The 17057-nt window shown below is 30.8% G+C and overlaps 3 protein-coding genes across 3 annotated transcripts; 2 read left to right on the top strand and 1 right to left on the bottom strand.

The window, feature by feature from the left end:
* The first annotated feature begins 291 nt into the window (after nucleotides 1-291).
* Nucleotides 292-3881, top strand: LOC140989522 (DET1- and DDB1-associated protein 1-like). The gene is made up of 4 exons (XM_073458732.1): nucleotides 292-608; nucleotides 2786-2846; nucleotides 3170-3231; nucleotides 3665-3881. The coding sequence occupies exons 1-4, from the start codon at nucleotides 534-536 to the stop codon at nucleotides 3770-3772; spliced, it is 306 nt and encodes a 101-aa protein (XP_073314833.1). The 5' UTR covers nucleotides 292-533; the 3' UTR covers nucleotides 3773-3881.
* Nucleotides 3882-6168: 2287 nt separating this feature from the next.
* LOC140990435 (2-C-methyl-D-erythritol 2,4-cyclodiphosphate synthase, chloroplastic-like) lies at nucleotides 6169-9124 on the top strand. Its single transcript, XM_073460114.1, has 3 exons — nucleotides 6169-6589; nucleotides 7716-7846; nucleotides 8638-9124. The coding sequence occupies exons 1-3, from the start codon at nucleotides 6262-6264 to the stop codon at nucleotides 8872-8874; spliced, it is 696 nt and encodes a 231-aa protein (XP_073316215.1). The 5' UTR covers nucleotides 6169-6261; the 3' UTR covers nucleotides 8875-9124.
* A 1011-nt stretch (nucleotides 9125-10135) lies between these two features.
* LOC140990241 (uncharacterized) lies at nucleotides 10136-11389 on the bottom strand. The gene is made up of 3 exons (XM_073459841.1): nucleotides 11159-11389; nucleotides 10775-10850; nucleotides 10136-10687 (listed from the first exon to the last, which is right to left on the bottom strand). The coding sequence occupies exons 1-3, from the start codon at nucleotides 11165-11167 to the stop codon at nucleotides 10278-10280; spliced, it is 495 nt and encodes a 164-aa protein (XP_073315942.1). The 5' UTR covers nucleotides 11168-11389; the 3' UTR covers nucleotides 10136-10277.
* Between the last annotated feature and the right edge of the window lie 5668 nt (nucleotides 11390-17057).

Below are 17057 nucleotides of genomic sequence, written 5' to 3'. Positions count from 1 at the left end.
AATTGCAGGATAACCGCCTAAAATTATTAATTGATTATGATATTCTACTTATATTATTAATTTTTTTTTTTAAAAAAAATCGATTAATATAATACCAATCATTCTTGACATGCATGTGTATAAATCATATTTGATAGCAAAATATAATTCTATATTATAAAATCTAATTGAAGAACTTTTTTCCATTGAATTTTATTTTCGCAAAAATAAAGATTTAGTCTTTTAAAATCCAAAAATAGTTGCAACAACATACTTCTGTCACCCAGTAATACATATATTCAATATATATCCACAAATCCCGAGATTGAAAAGGTTAGTGGCAAAAGCAATTCACCTGCAGTAAATATAAAGATTCTCCTTTGCAATGAAATTTGCCAACACCACCTGCCTCGTAACGCCAATTGACACCTATATGCCTTTGCTTTGGAAATCCTCCCTCAATTCCTCTGTATATATCTGTTAGTTCCCTCTTTATCGCTTGCACTTCACCTTATTCAATAATCTCCTCCTGTTTTTGTACGCCGGATGAATCAATGCTGAGTAGTTGGCCTTGTATCGATCCTCACAACTTCAGCCAGTTCAAACCCAATGATCCTTCCAACCCATCGGTAGTATTCGCCTCAATGTTCTTTTTCCTACACCCCATTTGGATTTTTAGTGGAATCCTATCGGTTATTTGTCTTCTGTAATTCAGTTGTATTTTTGTTTCAAGTTTCGTGCGTGAGAGTTTAAGAAATGGATTTTCTGAAATGGTTGAATCTTTAACTGTTAAGTGGACTTGTGAGGTTGTGATTTTTGGACCCTTTTGCAATTATGGCTTATTAGTTCCTTGATGTCGTTTTACAAGACTCAGCTTTGACCGTGTTGTTTTGAGTTGTGTTACTGCATGAACTTGTTGGTTCAAGAAATGGGGTTTGTTGGTTTTATGGAAGAATGCTGTAGCCTATAACAGTTAAAACTTTGATTGGTGAAGAATTATTCAATGGACTGTGTTTAGTTGTATGATCTTAATTTTTAGTTTACTTTGTTGTGTATCTCTGTTTGCTAGTTAGTTTGATCGGCATTCATTTATGTTTCTTATTGTGCTATTGAAATCTGATTTGTGTGATACGCATATATTGGATTAGATGAGCACATGTCTCGCAGTCGCGTAACGGAATTGTTGTCTGTTGTGTAAAGTTTGGCTTCTGATATTTAGATACCGGATATTATAACGGACACAATAATTGTTGGATGTAAATCCTTGCTATTTTCCTGCCAACAGATAACCATAGACATATTGGTAAGTCGAGCATTGTGACTGTAAATTATCTTTATCACAGATGAGGAAAGTCGAAGTGTTGAAAGTTTTCCAGTTTTGCTCAGTATCATAATTAGTGGTTAACGAACAGAATAAGAGCGCAATGTCTGGAAGCTCATTGGCCTAAAAGAATTGCATACCAACAGATTGCCTATAAGACATCATTGTTCTGTATTTTGTTCCTTGTGTGGTATTAGTAGTGTTTTCTTTCTGTTTTTCTGGGAGTAAATCCACAAAATGTCATAGTTTTCTTGCCCTCTTGCCTTCACTTGGCCTTTGGAAGAATATTATTTCAACTGTGATTTGGACCAAGAGTTGAAGACTGAAAATTGTGCTTGTTGATAACTTACTTCATCACCTTGTTCATTTGTAATTACTGGCAAACTTAATTAAGCACTTAATTCTTGAAAGATTCAACTTTCTTGGAAGATTTGGGTCACACTGTCAAGGAAAGCATTGTCTTTCACGTCTTTTCTTGGTTGGCTTGGTTTCTTCATTTCACGGACGTCATGCCAGGCAGCTTCTCTAACTTGATAGGTTAAGATATGCAAGATTCAGACGGGTTTAATTTCAAGACTATTAGAAAGATTTTTCTCAACTAACTTTTGAATTCAAATTTGTTTCTTTGAGTCAGCCCAACAATTCATTTGCTACATATTCATTGTTCGATGCTCATTTATTGAAATAGGACAAACCGATGGTTGCTCTAGTATGAAAAATCTGCACATATTTATATAGCAAGTGCTAATTTACCTTTTCTTGATTTAAAGATCTATTCATCCGAAAGAGAGAATCAATTTAAAACGATATCATTTAAATGATTGTCGATTTTTTTTAAAAAAAAAAAACGCCCGTCGGTTAATGATTATGGGCTTTCCTTTTTTCTGCCTCTCTTTATACATATGCAATACACACACACTGAAACATTATACATGTTTCATGTTTCGTTTTGTTCCTTTCTTTTCCTGAGGTACTCAAGAATGTAGGTTAGTCTTCCTCCATTGTAGCAGACTCCAGGGCATGGATGTGACAATCTATTCTATCTAAGCACACTTTTTGATATATTATTCTAAAAAGTGTTTCCGTCACATGTGCTCAGTATGGCTTACATTTGAGATTGCAATCCTGGAAACCAACTGCTTCACTTTTGGGTTCATTGGTTTGCCGTTAAACATTATTATTTAATGTTTGAAGTGCATGATATCCTAGAATTTATGATTCTCAATCTTGCCCAAAAATTTGAACTCAGAGATTGTGATTTCAACTTAGTTTATCTTATGTTTTAATCTTTAGGTTTATCATTTCCTGCTGAAAAATATAAAGATTTTTTTAGTAGTTCATGACTTGCTTTTTTTTTTTTTTTTTTTTTTTTTTTTTTTTTTTTTTTTTNGAGCTATATCGAATTTCCTTTTAGTTGTGCCATTTTTATAGGAAACTCGAACGATTGTTTCTCATGTACTTTGGCTGTGTTGCTTGTGTCTCCAGAAAATGACACCCGTTACTTATCACCCAACTCATGATCGCACTCTTCCACCACCTAATCAAGGTAATAAAAAATTTGACGTACCCCTTTTTTCATATTTGACTGTAGATTCCTGCCTTTCCTACTTTAACTTGCATGTTACATCTTTCTTATGTTCTTTCCACAGCCAATTTATCAGTATGGTAGTGTTTAGTTTTATTTCGGCATTTCTGGAGTTTGATTTTGAAAAAGTATTTTTGAAGATTTGGAGATGTATTTTTGAAAGTTCCATCTGATAGATGTCAAAACTTAGGGTAGGTTGTGCAAATTATTTGCAGTTTTGATCGTGGATGAATATGGCTCTTCAGCGTGTATTCTCGACTTTAATCTTTTATTTCATTTTGCAGTGATAGCTCCCGAAGCAAGAAACATACTTTTAAGACACTTTTACAAGCATGCTGAAGAAAAGGTTAGTGTAATCCATAATTTTCCCTTTCATATCTTGTGATGAGATGGTTTTGTCAATATCATCTTTATTTTCGAGCCTTAGTTCGAACAATGTACTGAAAAAACACCGTGTCTTGGTGATCCTCAATCGCCAAGTAAAGCTCAACACCTTCATGTCAAGTTGATATCAAATTTATTCTTAGTTTCGATGCAACGATTTCTGTCCCCTTGTATTTAAGTGTCTCCAACTGCTGATATTGATAGTGAAATCATTTTAAACACCGATTTCTAATCTTGTTTTCATCAATCAACACCGGTTTGTTCTCTAATATAAATCAGTTTTTATGTGAAACTTCGTTCATTCTTATGGTCATGAATTTCGCGCCAAAGTATACGCCTTAGTTGGAAGAATCTTATGCCAAAAGATTGTTTCTCTTGTAAATATGATTTTGCAGTTGAGACCCAAGAGAGCTTCTTGCGACAATCCTACACCGGAGCGTGCATCGAAGCTTCCGAGGCCGTCTTCTGCTTCAGATACTTTTAAGCTGTCATATGAACCATAAGTTGTTTTGTGTTTGTAATGCCATCAAGATTTAGAGGTAAACTAGTGAACAAGTTTGATCTGTTTTGTATTTTCCTAAACTTGGGAGATGTATGTATAAATTGATGGGTTAGGACCAGTTCTCCATGTTAAATTTTGTTTATCTTTTTTTTGGAACATAATTCTTTTCTATCTTGAATTACCTGAAACTGTATTTTTTTTTTTTTTTTATCTTCCTCAATTTTAAATATTTTACCAAAGTAACTTTAAAAGTGAATTTTTTTAAAAAAATTCCTAACTATTTTTGTTTTTTTATCTTAATATTTCTCATATCAACAAAATAAAATGTCGAAGAATATTGTCTATGAGCGCAAAATATCTCTGATCGAATTGATTTAAAATCATGAAATTTTAACAAAATTATATTGATTAAATGGTATTTCACAAAATTTATTTGAATAAACTTGTGGTTAATTGCATCAAAAAAGCAAAAACAACTTATGTAAAATTAATAATATTTTTTACCACATATTTTAAAAAAATTAGGCATAAAATCACATGCCAGATGTGGTAAATGAGCCTGAATTTTTTTCACATATATATTTGAAATGTGTTCGATTTTTAAAAAATAACATGCATTAGCCTATTAGCCCAAACTTTGGGCAATTTTGGATTTTAGATGTTTGAAATTATAATCCAAGGTTTAAAGTTTACTTTATTTTATATAGTTTCCATCAAAGGAAATTTCTTACCCTATAATTTCTCAATATACACATATACTATTTCAATGATAGTAATAATGACTAACGAGAAATTGATGTTATTTTGGATTCAAGTTTTAATTTTTTTGCGTGTGTGTGTATATATATATATATACATATATATTACATATCTGTGTGTGTGTGTGTATGTGTGGTGGCCGGTGAGTATGCTATATCCGAAGCAAACATTATTTATGTTTTGATACACCATATTTAATTGATTATACGATGAATTTTTATATATTATTTTGAATTTAGATGATCAATATTGTATTAAAAAATATATTAAAATATTAAAAGATTTTTATTCCAAATTACATATGTATTACTGTCTATTAAAAATCTCTCTAATAGAGATAAAAAAATTGGTCTGTTTTTTTATTTTTCAGTTTTGCCATTATTTTTTATATCATAATTACATTTTTGTTTTTATTTTTTTAATTTCAAAAACATTGTTCTTTATTTTTAAAATTAAAACTATTCAAATAACACTTTAATCCCTCGATAATTTATCAAATTTCACTTTAATCTCTCGATAATTATAAAAAAAACCGTACTCGCACCGCGCGTGTCAAAGTAGTTAGTATATATATATATATACATATATATATATATATGTGTGTGTGTGTGAAAGTTTGACTGGTCAATTGGTTTACGTTTTGGAGTGGTGGTTGTGTTTGGCGGCGCATATGAATAAATTAATTATTAGTAATTAAATAAAAAAATAACAATATTGAAAGAGAGTTCATTGTACGGAACCTATTCAATTCAATTCAATTCAATAGCCCGCAAACACGACTCCGACTCTTTATTTCCCATCTCTATGTTTTCTTCAATTAACCTTCTAACAATACTTCTTGGTACCAACTTATTGCATTTGATTTATCAATATAATGTGTTTTTCATGTTATTACGTTAGTTCAAAAATTTATTCAATATGTATGATTACAAGTTTCATCGTCAGAATATATATTGGATATAGAAAAACTATGTTAATTAAATTTATTATTTCATGTGTTTACTTTTTTTTGTCTAAATTATTTGCACTTGATAAATATTATCTTTAAATATTACCTATGACATCAACCTTTTTTTATTACCAATTTTGTCGCTATACATGATATAATATCCATATATTATATTAAACACATTCTCATCACACTGTTATATACATACATACATATATATATATATATATATGTATATGTATCTATGTATGTATGTATATATGTATGTATGAAAGATATTATATCATCACACACATTTTCATCACAATGTTAATTACAGACTAGTGAATTTGATAATATGATTTTTTGGTATAAAATATGATTTTTATATATGAAAATATAATATTGATGTTACATTTTTGTTGCTTGATTTTTACATAAAAATGATGATATTTGGGGAAAAATCATTTTTTAAGAATATTTTAAAGATAAGATTATACATTGCTTATAAATTGTACATTATATAATTTTGATATGTTGAACATTATGTGAACATGCAAGATGTCTATATACACATTTCGTGGAATAGAATATCTCATTGAGTCTCTCACACATTTTTTCGAGTCTCGAAAAATATAATACATTAAATGTATGTATGATGTTCATGTAAACATCTTACATATATATATATATATGTGTGTGAATAAAGCTTACAAAATATAGTTGGTAGCAAACCAGTGTTCCTTGAGCTCCACAGATTCCTCCATTCAGAACACAGTCAAAATTAAGAATCTTGTTCAAAAATGGCGATGGCGATTTCTTCGCTCTGCTATCCAACCAACACGAGCCTCACTAAACAACCACCGCTCCATTTCCCGGGACCTTGTTCAGCTCCCAGCACTCTGAAGCTGGCGGCTGGCCCTTCATCCTCGTCAGCGGCGATGGCTGTGGTCGCTGCGACCGCAGGTTCCGTGGAAGCTGAACCAAAGACGACGGCCTCGGCTTCGACTAGGTATCTGCCGTTTCGGGTGGGGCACGGATTCGATCTCCACAGGCTGGAGCCTGGCTATCCGCTCATCATCGGTGGTATTGATATTCCTCATGATCGAGGCTGCGAAGCTCACTCCGACGGTATCGATCAATAAACGCTTCTGTTTCTCTGTACAGGCTATTTTAGAGGGTTCATTTCGGAAGAAAATTGGAATTTTACAAACTTAAAATAGAACAACGTGTTTATTTATTTCAGTTCACGATCATCCCCACTTCTGCTGCATCCGTATGTGTTTCGTTTTATTTTGAAGGCATTCGTTTGATTCAATCTCATGATTTCTTGTTTGCTTTAGATGGCTGAATGGTGAAAGTCTTTATTTTTTGCCGTTGATCTGTTTGGTTAATTTCCATACACAATTGAGGTTCTCTATTCGTTGCTTCTCATCATTTTCTTAATTTGAGAACTAATAGATTTGTTAGGAAGAACTATAAAAAAAAATTGCGACTTGGACATAATCAACCTTAGAAGATTGCTCATTAGACATCTACAAGTACTTACAGCTGATTTGAGAGATCTAACATATCCCTAACGTCTAAGAATGAACATTTGGAACATAAAGTTTACAAGACATTATCGGATAGCATATAGAGAATCCAAAATATAAAGGTGGACATTAGAGAGTTTATGTATGGATTTGGACAATTATCCTATTTGAGCTAGTCTAGTCCCAATTTTTAGAGAAATTGATGGGTTACTGAAGAAGAATCAATTAATAAAATGTCCATAGTGTTCAATCTCTTAATTATTTATTATCATAATTGACATTAATCAACTCTATTCATGTTTGTGATAATAATTATATGCTAGGAAAATCAATCTAATGAAATCAAAACTGAAATCAAAGAATCACTTCAAAAATTTCAATCCCATAAATGAAGTCCAAAATTCCAATTTTTTTTTCTCGTTGTTGATTTAGAAAGACTGGCTAAAAGCAAAATCATGTTATAACTTGTCACTAGTATCTCATTGAAAGGACTAGTTAATTCATTAGACTCTTGAAAGTTTTCAATTTTCGATCTTCGATAATAGTTAGTGGACAAAGATAAGCTTTAAAGAAGTGGAGCAAAATTAAGACGTGTATTTCTCAAGGATAAAAAAAACACACTAAAAAAAATAGTTGTAGTCTGAATCTGCTAATTTCACTGCCCATACAACAGTAGCTGGTAAAAGTTTTGTCATCAAGGTGACTTTTTTCTGTTGCTTCAGGGGATGTGTTATTGCACTGTGTGGTTGATGCTATATTGGGGGCACTGGGACTTCCAGACATTGGGCAGATCTTTCCAGACACCGATCCTAAATGGAAAGGCGCAGCATCTTCTGTTTTCTTGAAGGAGGCTGTGAGTGTCTCTCCCTTTTTATTACATATCACGCTTGGTTCGAATTTACATATCACGCTTGGTTCGCTTAAATTCAGACGTTCTGCATGTAATTCATAATGTGTGTGTGTATTGAGTGTCTGAATTGGAGAACTTTTTTCACATGACTCTTTCCTATAGAATGTCATTGAAAATAATTGCATACCTGACTTTGTCGATGAAATAGTGTGTCCCTATTTGAAATATGAGATGTTACAATACTTTGACATTCTAAAATAATGTCCTATTCTATTAAAAGCCTTGTCGATGTAATTTGAAGCTTTCCAATATGCTTAAATTGTGGTAACATATGTTGACCAGTAGCAACTGCATCATCCTCTTTAGCCGTTCACATTATTTCCATGCATTGGATTGTGTATAAAATGTTACAAATTCCCTGACCCGAATATGCAACTTGTACATTACATCAATTCATGGTCATGGATCTCATGACCCACTCTACAAGTGCAAGCTCACTCAGTTACGGAGCAACATCAGTCCTACTTTGTTACCTTGGTACCACCTGTGGGACTAGTCGGCGGTGCACCACTAGACTTCCCTAAGTAATCAGAAACTAGATGATTGACCCAAATGTGCTTGCATTGTTTATAATGTACTCAAATGCTTGAGCATTGACTGATCTAGTTGTGCCCATAGAATATCTACTTGCTTGACCGAAAACTCCTAAAACTTGATGGCCCCTAAATGGGATTTTTAGAAACTTAATTCTTGAACAATTGTCACATTTGTTCCTGAGATATTTCACATGTTAGGTTCGACTAATGCACGAGGCGGGTTATGAGCTCGGAAACCTGGACGCTACTTTAATCCTCCAAAGGCCAAAGCTAAGTCCTCACAAGGAAACTATCAGGACCAATTTGTGCCACCTTCTCAGCGCGGATCCATCGGTTGTAAATCTCAAGGCAAAAACTCATGAAAAGGTTGACAGTCTTGGGGAAAATAGAAGTATTGCAGCACACACAATTGTTTTACTCATGAAGAAGTCATAGATGATTCTTTTAAAAAACCAAATAGAAAAAATGGAGTGCAATATATCTCATATATTTTTACACTCTATGGCGCGATAACTGTTATCAATATCAGAGGGTGATCCAATAAAATCTCTTGTACTTAAAACTTGAATAAATATTTTTGGAGCTTAGTTTTTCTGTTTATGTCAATCTTAGATATTTGTATTTGTTAAACTACAATCTACTTATGCTAAAATTCTAGAACAATATTATGTTTTATGTTCACTCATATCATGTATGTATCACTGAACCCGTATAGTTTTGTCTAATGTTCACAAGGACTTAATCCGTATACAAATTAATATTTGCAATCCAAATTAATTTTTCATTATTTTTCGAAGTTCTTTAGCATACACCAACACACATGGCAGTTTTATTATAAGTTTTTGTTGGAGTAATGTCGCGAAGATTGATTTAATTCTATCACCAGTGTCAAATTTAAATTAGCTCCAAGTTTAATTTAATAGAGATTTATAGATAAAAAAAATTTGAAAGAAAAAAAAAAGACAAAGATCGGTTGAGAATTGGACGACCAATTCCCAGACGAAAGGTTTTAAGACTTGGTCTTACCATATTTTCTCCCCAACCAATGGCCTTTTTTTTTAATTTAATAATTATACCATTTCATTTCAAACAAGGTCCACATCTCAGAACAAGCACTGCAGCAGAACAAGAAGCACAACGAGGAGAAAGTGGATTTTCGGTATATCTTTCTAGGCTAGGCTCATCCCCTATTTATACATGTCAATATCATCCATACGAAAGACCTGCCTTAAAGACGCCTTAAAGATGGTAGATGAAACACCAACAGTTGGGGAGATGAAACACCAACAGTCAGAACATGCGAACGGTCTCAAGGGCATGTGAAAGGTCTCAACCGGAAAAAAAAAAAAAAAAAACAAAAGATGGCATAGACTGCTAGGCGAATTATGCCTTGATCGGTCTGACATTCGACGAACCCAAGTCGCGCTCATACGCTTGCACACAAGTCAAGCTTTTTTTCACTGCAAATCGGACCCATGATTTGCACCCTCTACGCCTGTGTGCGCGAGAGAAAACCTCTTGACCAATCATTGTTACACCTCCATAAAGTGTAACACAATATAAACTTATCTATATCACTTAATTTTTCCAATGTGGGACAAACCCACATTCACACAAATAGAAAGCCAGCTCGTACCTTTAATCCAACATATAGGTATGAAATCTTATAGCATATTTGATATCAAGATCCTACGACGACATAGAAAAAAGCTAAAAGAAACATATTAGAAGAGAGAACGATCATACTTATGGTTGGTGGTACGTACACACACTTATAATCTCGTGGAAGGAGTTTTTTTACCGTCTATTCACTACACAAATCTAGATAAGACAGATATTCAAGAAACGACACAAGAATTCGGATTCTCCTCAGCACTTTGGACATAATAGTGCTGCAAATTGTTATGGTTAGGATGATGTTGATGATAATAAGCAGAATTAAGATTCCTGTAATTCTTCCAAAGTTCTGCAATCTGTTCACTCTCTTTTCTCTTCCTCTCTTCTTCTTTTTTCTTCTCCTCTTCCTTCTTCTTCTCTTCCTCCTTCTTCTTCTCTTCTTCTTTTTTCTTCTCTTCTTCTTTCTTCTTCTCTTCCTCCTCCTTTTTCTTGTCTGGTTCTTTTGCTGGCCCGACTGTTAGAATTTGTGTGCCCCATAGCTTTCTCAGTTTGCTCACTATCTGAATCGGATCAACGTCTCCGACTATCGTTAGTTTCTTGTCCTTCATGTCCACGGATATGGATTCTATCCCTAATATCATATGAAGGATATTTCAAGAATTAATAATAATAATAATAATAATAATATGAAGAAGAAGAAGAAGTTAGTAAGTAGTACCTGAAAGGCTTGAAACAGCTTTCAATGCCTTCTGTTTGTCTTTGTCATCATGTATTTCTAACTTCAATACCACTTTCTGTTCTCAAAAAACATATTTGAATTAGTCTCGACAACTTTTGGTTAATTAAACATACAAGAGGTTGATTGTTTTCCTCAAGAACACAAAGAAAAAACTCAGCGAAATCTTATTGTAATAGAATTAACTTTGTAAGAAAATTATGATGTTTATAGCTAGACGTGTACTGACTTTGGTCACTGATTCAATAACAAACTGACGTGTTTTTCTTGAAGTGTAAGAAGAAAAAAAACAAGAAATTGATCGAAGTGGTATTCAAATCAAACAAAATACAAAGAACAAGAACAAGATTTTGTTAGGGAAATTACCTTCGACATCTTGGATCAGGTTTGATCGAGAATCCTTAAATCAGGAAAATTTAAGCGAAAATCAAAATAAAGTAGTGGGAAATTATGAACAGGTTTGTGGAATACACAAAAGGAAGAAGCTGATGATCGAAATAATTTTCAAAGTGTGAATTGTCGTACTACGAGGGCGGGTTTATAAATTATTAAGATTTATATTAGTAAAACTAGAGGGAAAGATAAAATAATATATAAATTTTTTTCTAAAAAAAAATAGTTTTGGTAGTTTGCTCGAAAAGGAAAATAAGGTTAGAAGCTTATACTCTAATTAGTCTCCCTTAGAGAATCAAAAGGCCATTTTGTGGATGAAATTGTACCTTTTCTTTATCAGAAAAGATTGTGTATGTATTGTTGATGTATTTAAAGAAATAAAAAAACCAAAAATTTTCGGTCGGATCGGGTTAAAATATTTTATACGTATAAATTTCGTATTAATTCATTTTTTTTGTTGATAAATCCTAAACTATGGGATGGGGAGGGCTCGAACTTGAGCCACTTACAAGGGGAAAGTGGGTGAGACCACTTATGTCAAAGCCTGGTCTTGCTCGGAGTAATTCATTTTACACCAAAGTTTCGAGATCTCAAACTCGACACCAAATTATAACAAAAACTCTTCATCAACTACAAAACGAAAAGAGGAAGAAAACGATATCTTGAAAGACAAAAATTTGTGTGAGACGGTCTCACAGGTCATATTTTGTGAGACGGATATCTTATTTGGGTCATTCATGAAAAAATATTAATTTTTATGCTAAAAATATTACTTTTTATTGTGAATATCGGTAGGATTGACACATCTCACAGATAAAAATTCGTGATATCATGTCACAATATACCTACTCATATTGAAAACATCATGCACCATACATTTTGAAGAGTTAACGGAGGGCGGCGGTAGAATATTAAACAATTTCACCAATCGACGTCAAAAGAATAATCAATTTATATTAGCCACTAAAAATAATATTAATCGGAAAAAGTACAATAAGAAAGTCTACGCCCATCGTTTTTTACCGATGATGCTGCCAATAATTCAATTTGGTGTACTGAATATTACTTGTAATAAATACTTAATTCCTTAAATCTAATATTTTATTAAAAGGTAAGTTGAATTGTGTATTATTTAAATTATTTTTGTATTCAATTTATTGTCTTAAATTGATGTTCAATTTATTGTGTGGGTTAAATTTGTGTTTAAGTGTTCAATATATTGTGTTTATTTTTTTAGATTATTATTAGTTTTAAGTTTGATTTATTATCTTTATTTTTTATATTATTATTAATTTTAATTTATTGTTCTAATATCATATTTAAAATGGTGATTTATTTATGATTTAATATAATATTTTCTATTAAAAAGAGTTAGTTGAATTGTGTATTGTCTAAATTTTCCTTGTGTTTAATTTATTGTCTTAAATTGATGTTTAATTTGTGCTTGATTTATTGTGTGTATTATATTTGTGTTTAATTTATTTATTATGTTTATTTTTTAGATTATTATTAGTCTTAAGTTTGATTTATTGTATATGTTATATACAATGTTTGTATTTTTTTTTTATTTAAAGTATCGTTTGCAAGATATTATTTTAATTGCTTTCACGCTTCAAGTCAATGAAATGTTTGAAAATTGTACATAAAAACTAGAAAGACAAACACTATTAAATACTTTATTTTAAAATAAATAATTTTTTTGGTTTCAAAATTCATGAGTTTTAAATTTTTTCTTCTATATTTGACACTAAAAATGATCATTTTTATATTTGAGTAGTATAAGAGTTTAAATATCATACATGCTCCAAAACTTATGGACGTTGTTATGTTATTTTCGTTCTTTGTCGTTTATGCTATGCATGGTCAGATGTGGTCTTCATTATCATGTGTGGATTACAGGTTTTGTACTGACTACGATGATGCGTTTCAAGGTTTATTTCCTTCTTTTTTTTTTTATGTTTTTCCCTTCTACGTTTTGCTAAGTTGTCAATGAGAACTCGTAAATTATCCATATTATGTTATTTAAAAGGGAATTTTCATATACTCATGTTACTATGTTATGTGAGTTATTAAATTTTGTGTGATGGTTTTGTAGTTATTTTATGTGTTATTATGTGATGATTTTTCGAAATATGTTATGTTTTGTTCTTTTTTAAATGTTTATAGTCTCTTCTATGAGTTACTCTCTTATGTCAGTTATCTTATCGGTTTTTTTCCTTTCTAAAAATTTTAAATTTTCATATTAAAATTTAAAATCTCAAAATTCAGGGGAAAAAATAATTTTTCTATAATGAAAAACTTGAAATATAATAAATTATATGTCTATGCATTATTCTATCACAAAATATATATAAACAAGTTCAATATGAGACGAGAAACTAATGTCTTTTTATAAATAAACAAAATCCCCCCATATGTGGCTTATAGGCCCTAAAAAAAATCATATGGATTTCAACATTACGTGTGAAGCAAAAAAAAAAAAAAAAACAATTGTGCGAAAAAAAAGATCATTGGCCGATTAAATATCATAAATCCAATGGAAGGTGAAATATATTATTTAATATTATACTTAAACATGTCAGATGACTTGCTTCATTTGCTTATTTGTTATTGTCGTATTTTTTCAACTTTCAAAGATGATATATACAGAAAAAGTATATTAAAATCAAATATAGTACTTTTAAATGTTTAAATAAAATTGTATATTTCACATGGCATATATATTGAGAATAATTTTTTGCATGTATAATTTCAAAACAAAGAGATCTTGTTAAGTTGTTGCATAAAACACAAATGATTATATAAGTTGAAACACCAATGGTCAAATACTTAATAATTGAAGTCGTCGATAGAAGCTTACAAAAAGTAACTGAAATTCGTATACCATTTGGTGAGAAAATTGTTGTACTTGGATGTAACTTCATGCAAGTTTTACCGATTATTTCATAAACAATCATTCAGTGAACAACAAATACGAGTTTAGTAAAATCATATTTGTACCGATAGATGCATCATTTTATTTTATCTAAAAACTTGATAGTCAAATTTGAATCTAGGTGATTAGAAAAAACATATTATTAAATTAATTTTTTCTAGAAAACTATTAACATACGTGTACACTTTTAATTTATATTCAGTATTATCATTATGAAATTTGTAGTGTAAACTATTTCCGTAGTTTGGAAAATCAACATAAAAAATCATAGTATAAAAGGAAAGAGTTATAACAAATGAACTGTTTAACCATAACTGTAACTAGATGGTGCAATTTCTTGTAATCTTTTTTTTAATGACGTGAGAACTGACAGCGACTATCATTCGATGTGCATATGACAACTTCTTGTAATCTTTTTTTACGTAGAAGATACCATAAACGCAACTAACACTACGTCATATTTGTGTTATATTTTTTTTTATTGTCAATGTGGTCAATTATTTTTTTTGTTGAAAATAATATAATGTATGAGAAACTCTCTTTTGGTTATCGAGATACAAAAACATACAGTACTTGAAGAGTGTCCACCTAAAACACTAGATGACATAAAAAAATATAGAACCAACTACGTTTACATAAAAATGGCTCACGTACAACACACATCATATTTCTGGTAAATTGTTACATGTATGAATCTCACATATATTATATCACAAAATCTCCTATGAGACCGACTCACATATTAATTTTGTGAGACATATCTCTAATCCGACCTGATCCATGAAAAAAAATTATTTTTATGTCAAAAATATTACTTTTCATTATAAATATAGACTGTGTCTATCTGTCTCACATGTTTTGGTACATGAAAAAATATATACCAAATGCAAGATGTTACCTCCACTATATATACCCGCTAAATTAAATATGATAAGGTAATGTTTTAATTCGAGTTTACTGTGTATATCTATTTCTATATTAAATTAAATTACTAGATACTGCTAAACCGACAATTTGATATATGTCGGCATGACACTTTGATAAATTGCTACATTATTCCGAATATTTTGATAAATTATCATATGACAAAAACTTGTGTGAGATGGTCTTACGGGTCGTATTTTGTAACACAAATATCTTATTTGGATCATCCATGAAAAAATATTAATTTTTATGTTAAGAGTATTATTTTTTATTGTGAATATCGGTAGAATTGACCCGTCTCACAGATAAATATTCGTGAAATCGTCTCACAAAAGACGACATACTCTTATCATATTGCTTATACTCTACAATATTTATAGCAAAAATCTCATATTTAATAGCAAATTAGAGACTACTCCTATTCCACAAGTTAATTACAAAAAATTGACGCAACTTAAAAAAAAAATTTTAAAACAATTTGTACGATTACGCAGCAGCATGCACCAATATATCAGTATTAATAATAAATGTAGTTTTTTTTTCAAAGAATAATATATGTGTTTTTTTTAAAAAAATTTAAATAAAATTGGATAATATTTTCATTTAGATACATAAATATAAAATAAAAATCGTGTAAAGTAGAAGAGCTACATCTGCCAACCCCTCTTCAAAATAATTTAGCAAATATACACGAACCCACCAATATTAATTAACTTGCACGCGTTACTTTCTTTTTATTATTGAATAAATTTATAATTAAATTTTCTGATGATTAATCATATGAAATTAACTAATTTAATATGATAAAATATGTGATTATCTCGACTGACTTTAAATTTGTCGTTAACTAAATTCCATACCCATAAAATCAAGTGGCGTATACATTACTAATTTATGATTATGAAAAAATTAATGAATTTATAAACTTTCGATTAGCGCATTACACATATCGTCGGCACATAATTAATCGCTTGTGCTTAACATTTTAATATATTACAGATAATTTATTTATTTTTGTTCGAATTAGTGATTTAGTTTAAAATTCTCAAGATAATTCGACTTATTATATTTGAGAAATACAAAATCAATATTTAAGAGAATATAAATAATGTAGCATTAACAAAAAGCTAATTTTCTTTTTCTAAACAAGATGCTAACATATGGTTAGGTGGCGTTGGCTCTAACATGATTGGCCCACTTTCATTTTCGATACAAAAAACAATTATAAGAAAAAGTGTCAGCAATCTTGGATAATCGTCATCTAATTCATCAACTACCAGACAAATATACATATATTGTTGACTGTAATAATTATCCAGATCAATCGAAAGGCGATGTTTGGAATATTGTGTGGTTTAAAAGATTGGATTTACATCGTTATCATCAGAGATACATGTGTCAAGAAATGAGATACATGTGTGAAGAAATGAGTGTAGAAACGAATCGAAATTTCACTATAATCACAAGTAAAAGAACCAGACCAGAAATGAGTTGGATGTAGCAGAGATTATGCATAGATATAATTTCGCCCTAAATATATTTCCACTGAAAGGGTATGGCTTCAAATTTGGTGGACAAAATGGTAAATGATGAGACCCTCAACTACAATTATGTCATAAACCAATAATTGAATGAGTAAAATAATATTAGATGGAAATGGAGTGAGCTGTCTGTCTAGTCCAAGAGAACCCCTTGCATGAATCCAAACATGCATATGGATAAAAATATTTGGGAATGATAATATTTTCTTATCCATTGAAAGGATGCATAATTAATTATAAGACTTTTAATATTAAAATTAAAAAAAAAGCACTAAACATTCAACAAACTGTGGGAATTTAAAGAAGTGTACAAATATGATTGAGAACTCTAATTAGTATTTTGTCATTGTGTACAAAATCAATAGATTCCAAAAACGACATCAACTTCTAATAACTACACCAACGGAGGCCAAAACAGTGACCAAAATTTATCCTGCAAGCTGGAATTGACAACATTAGAAGGAACGGGAAC

This window comes from Primulina huaijiensis, chromosome 12, assembly GCF_012295235.1.
Source record: "Primulina huaijiensis isolate GDHJ02 chromosome 12, ASM1229523v2, whole genome shotgun sequence".
Taxonomy (NCBI): domain Eukaryota; kingdom Viridiplantae; phylum Streptophyta; class Magnoliopsida; order Lamiales; family Gesneriaceae; genus Primulina; species Primulina huaijiensis.
The sequence above is the reverse complement of the archived record's forward strand: the minus strand, read 5'-3'. Positions and strand labels throughout refer to the sequence as shown.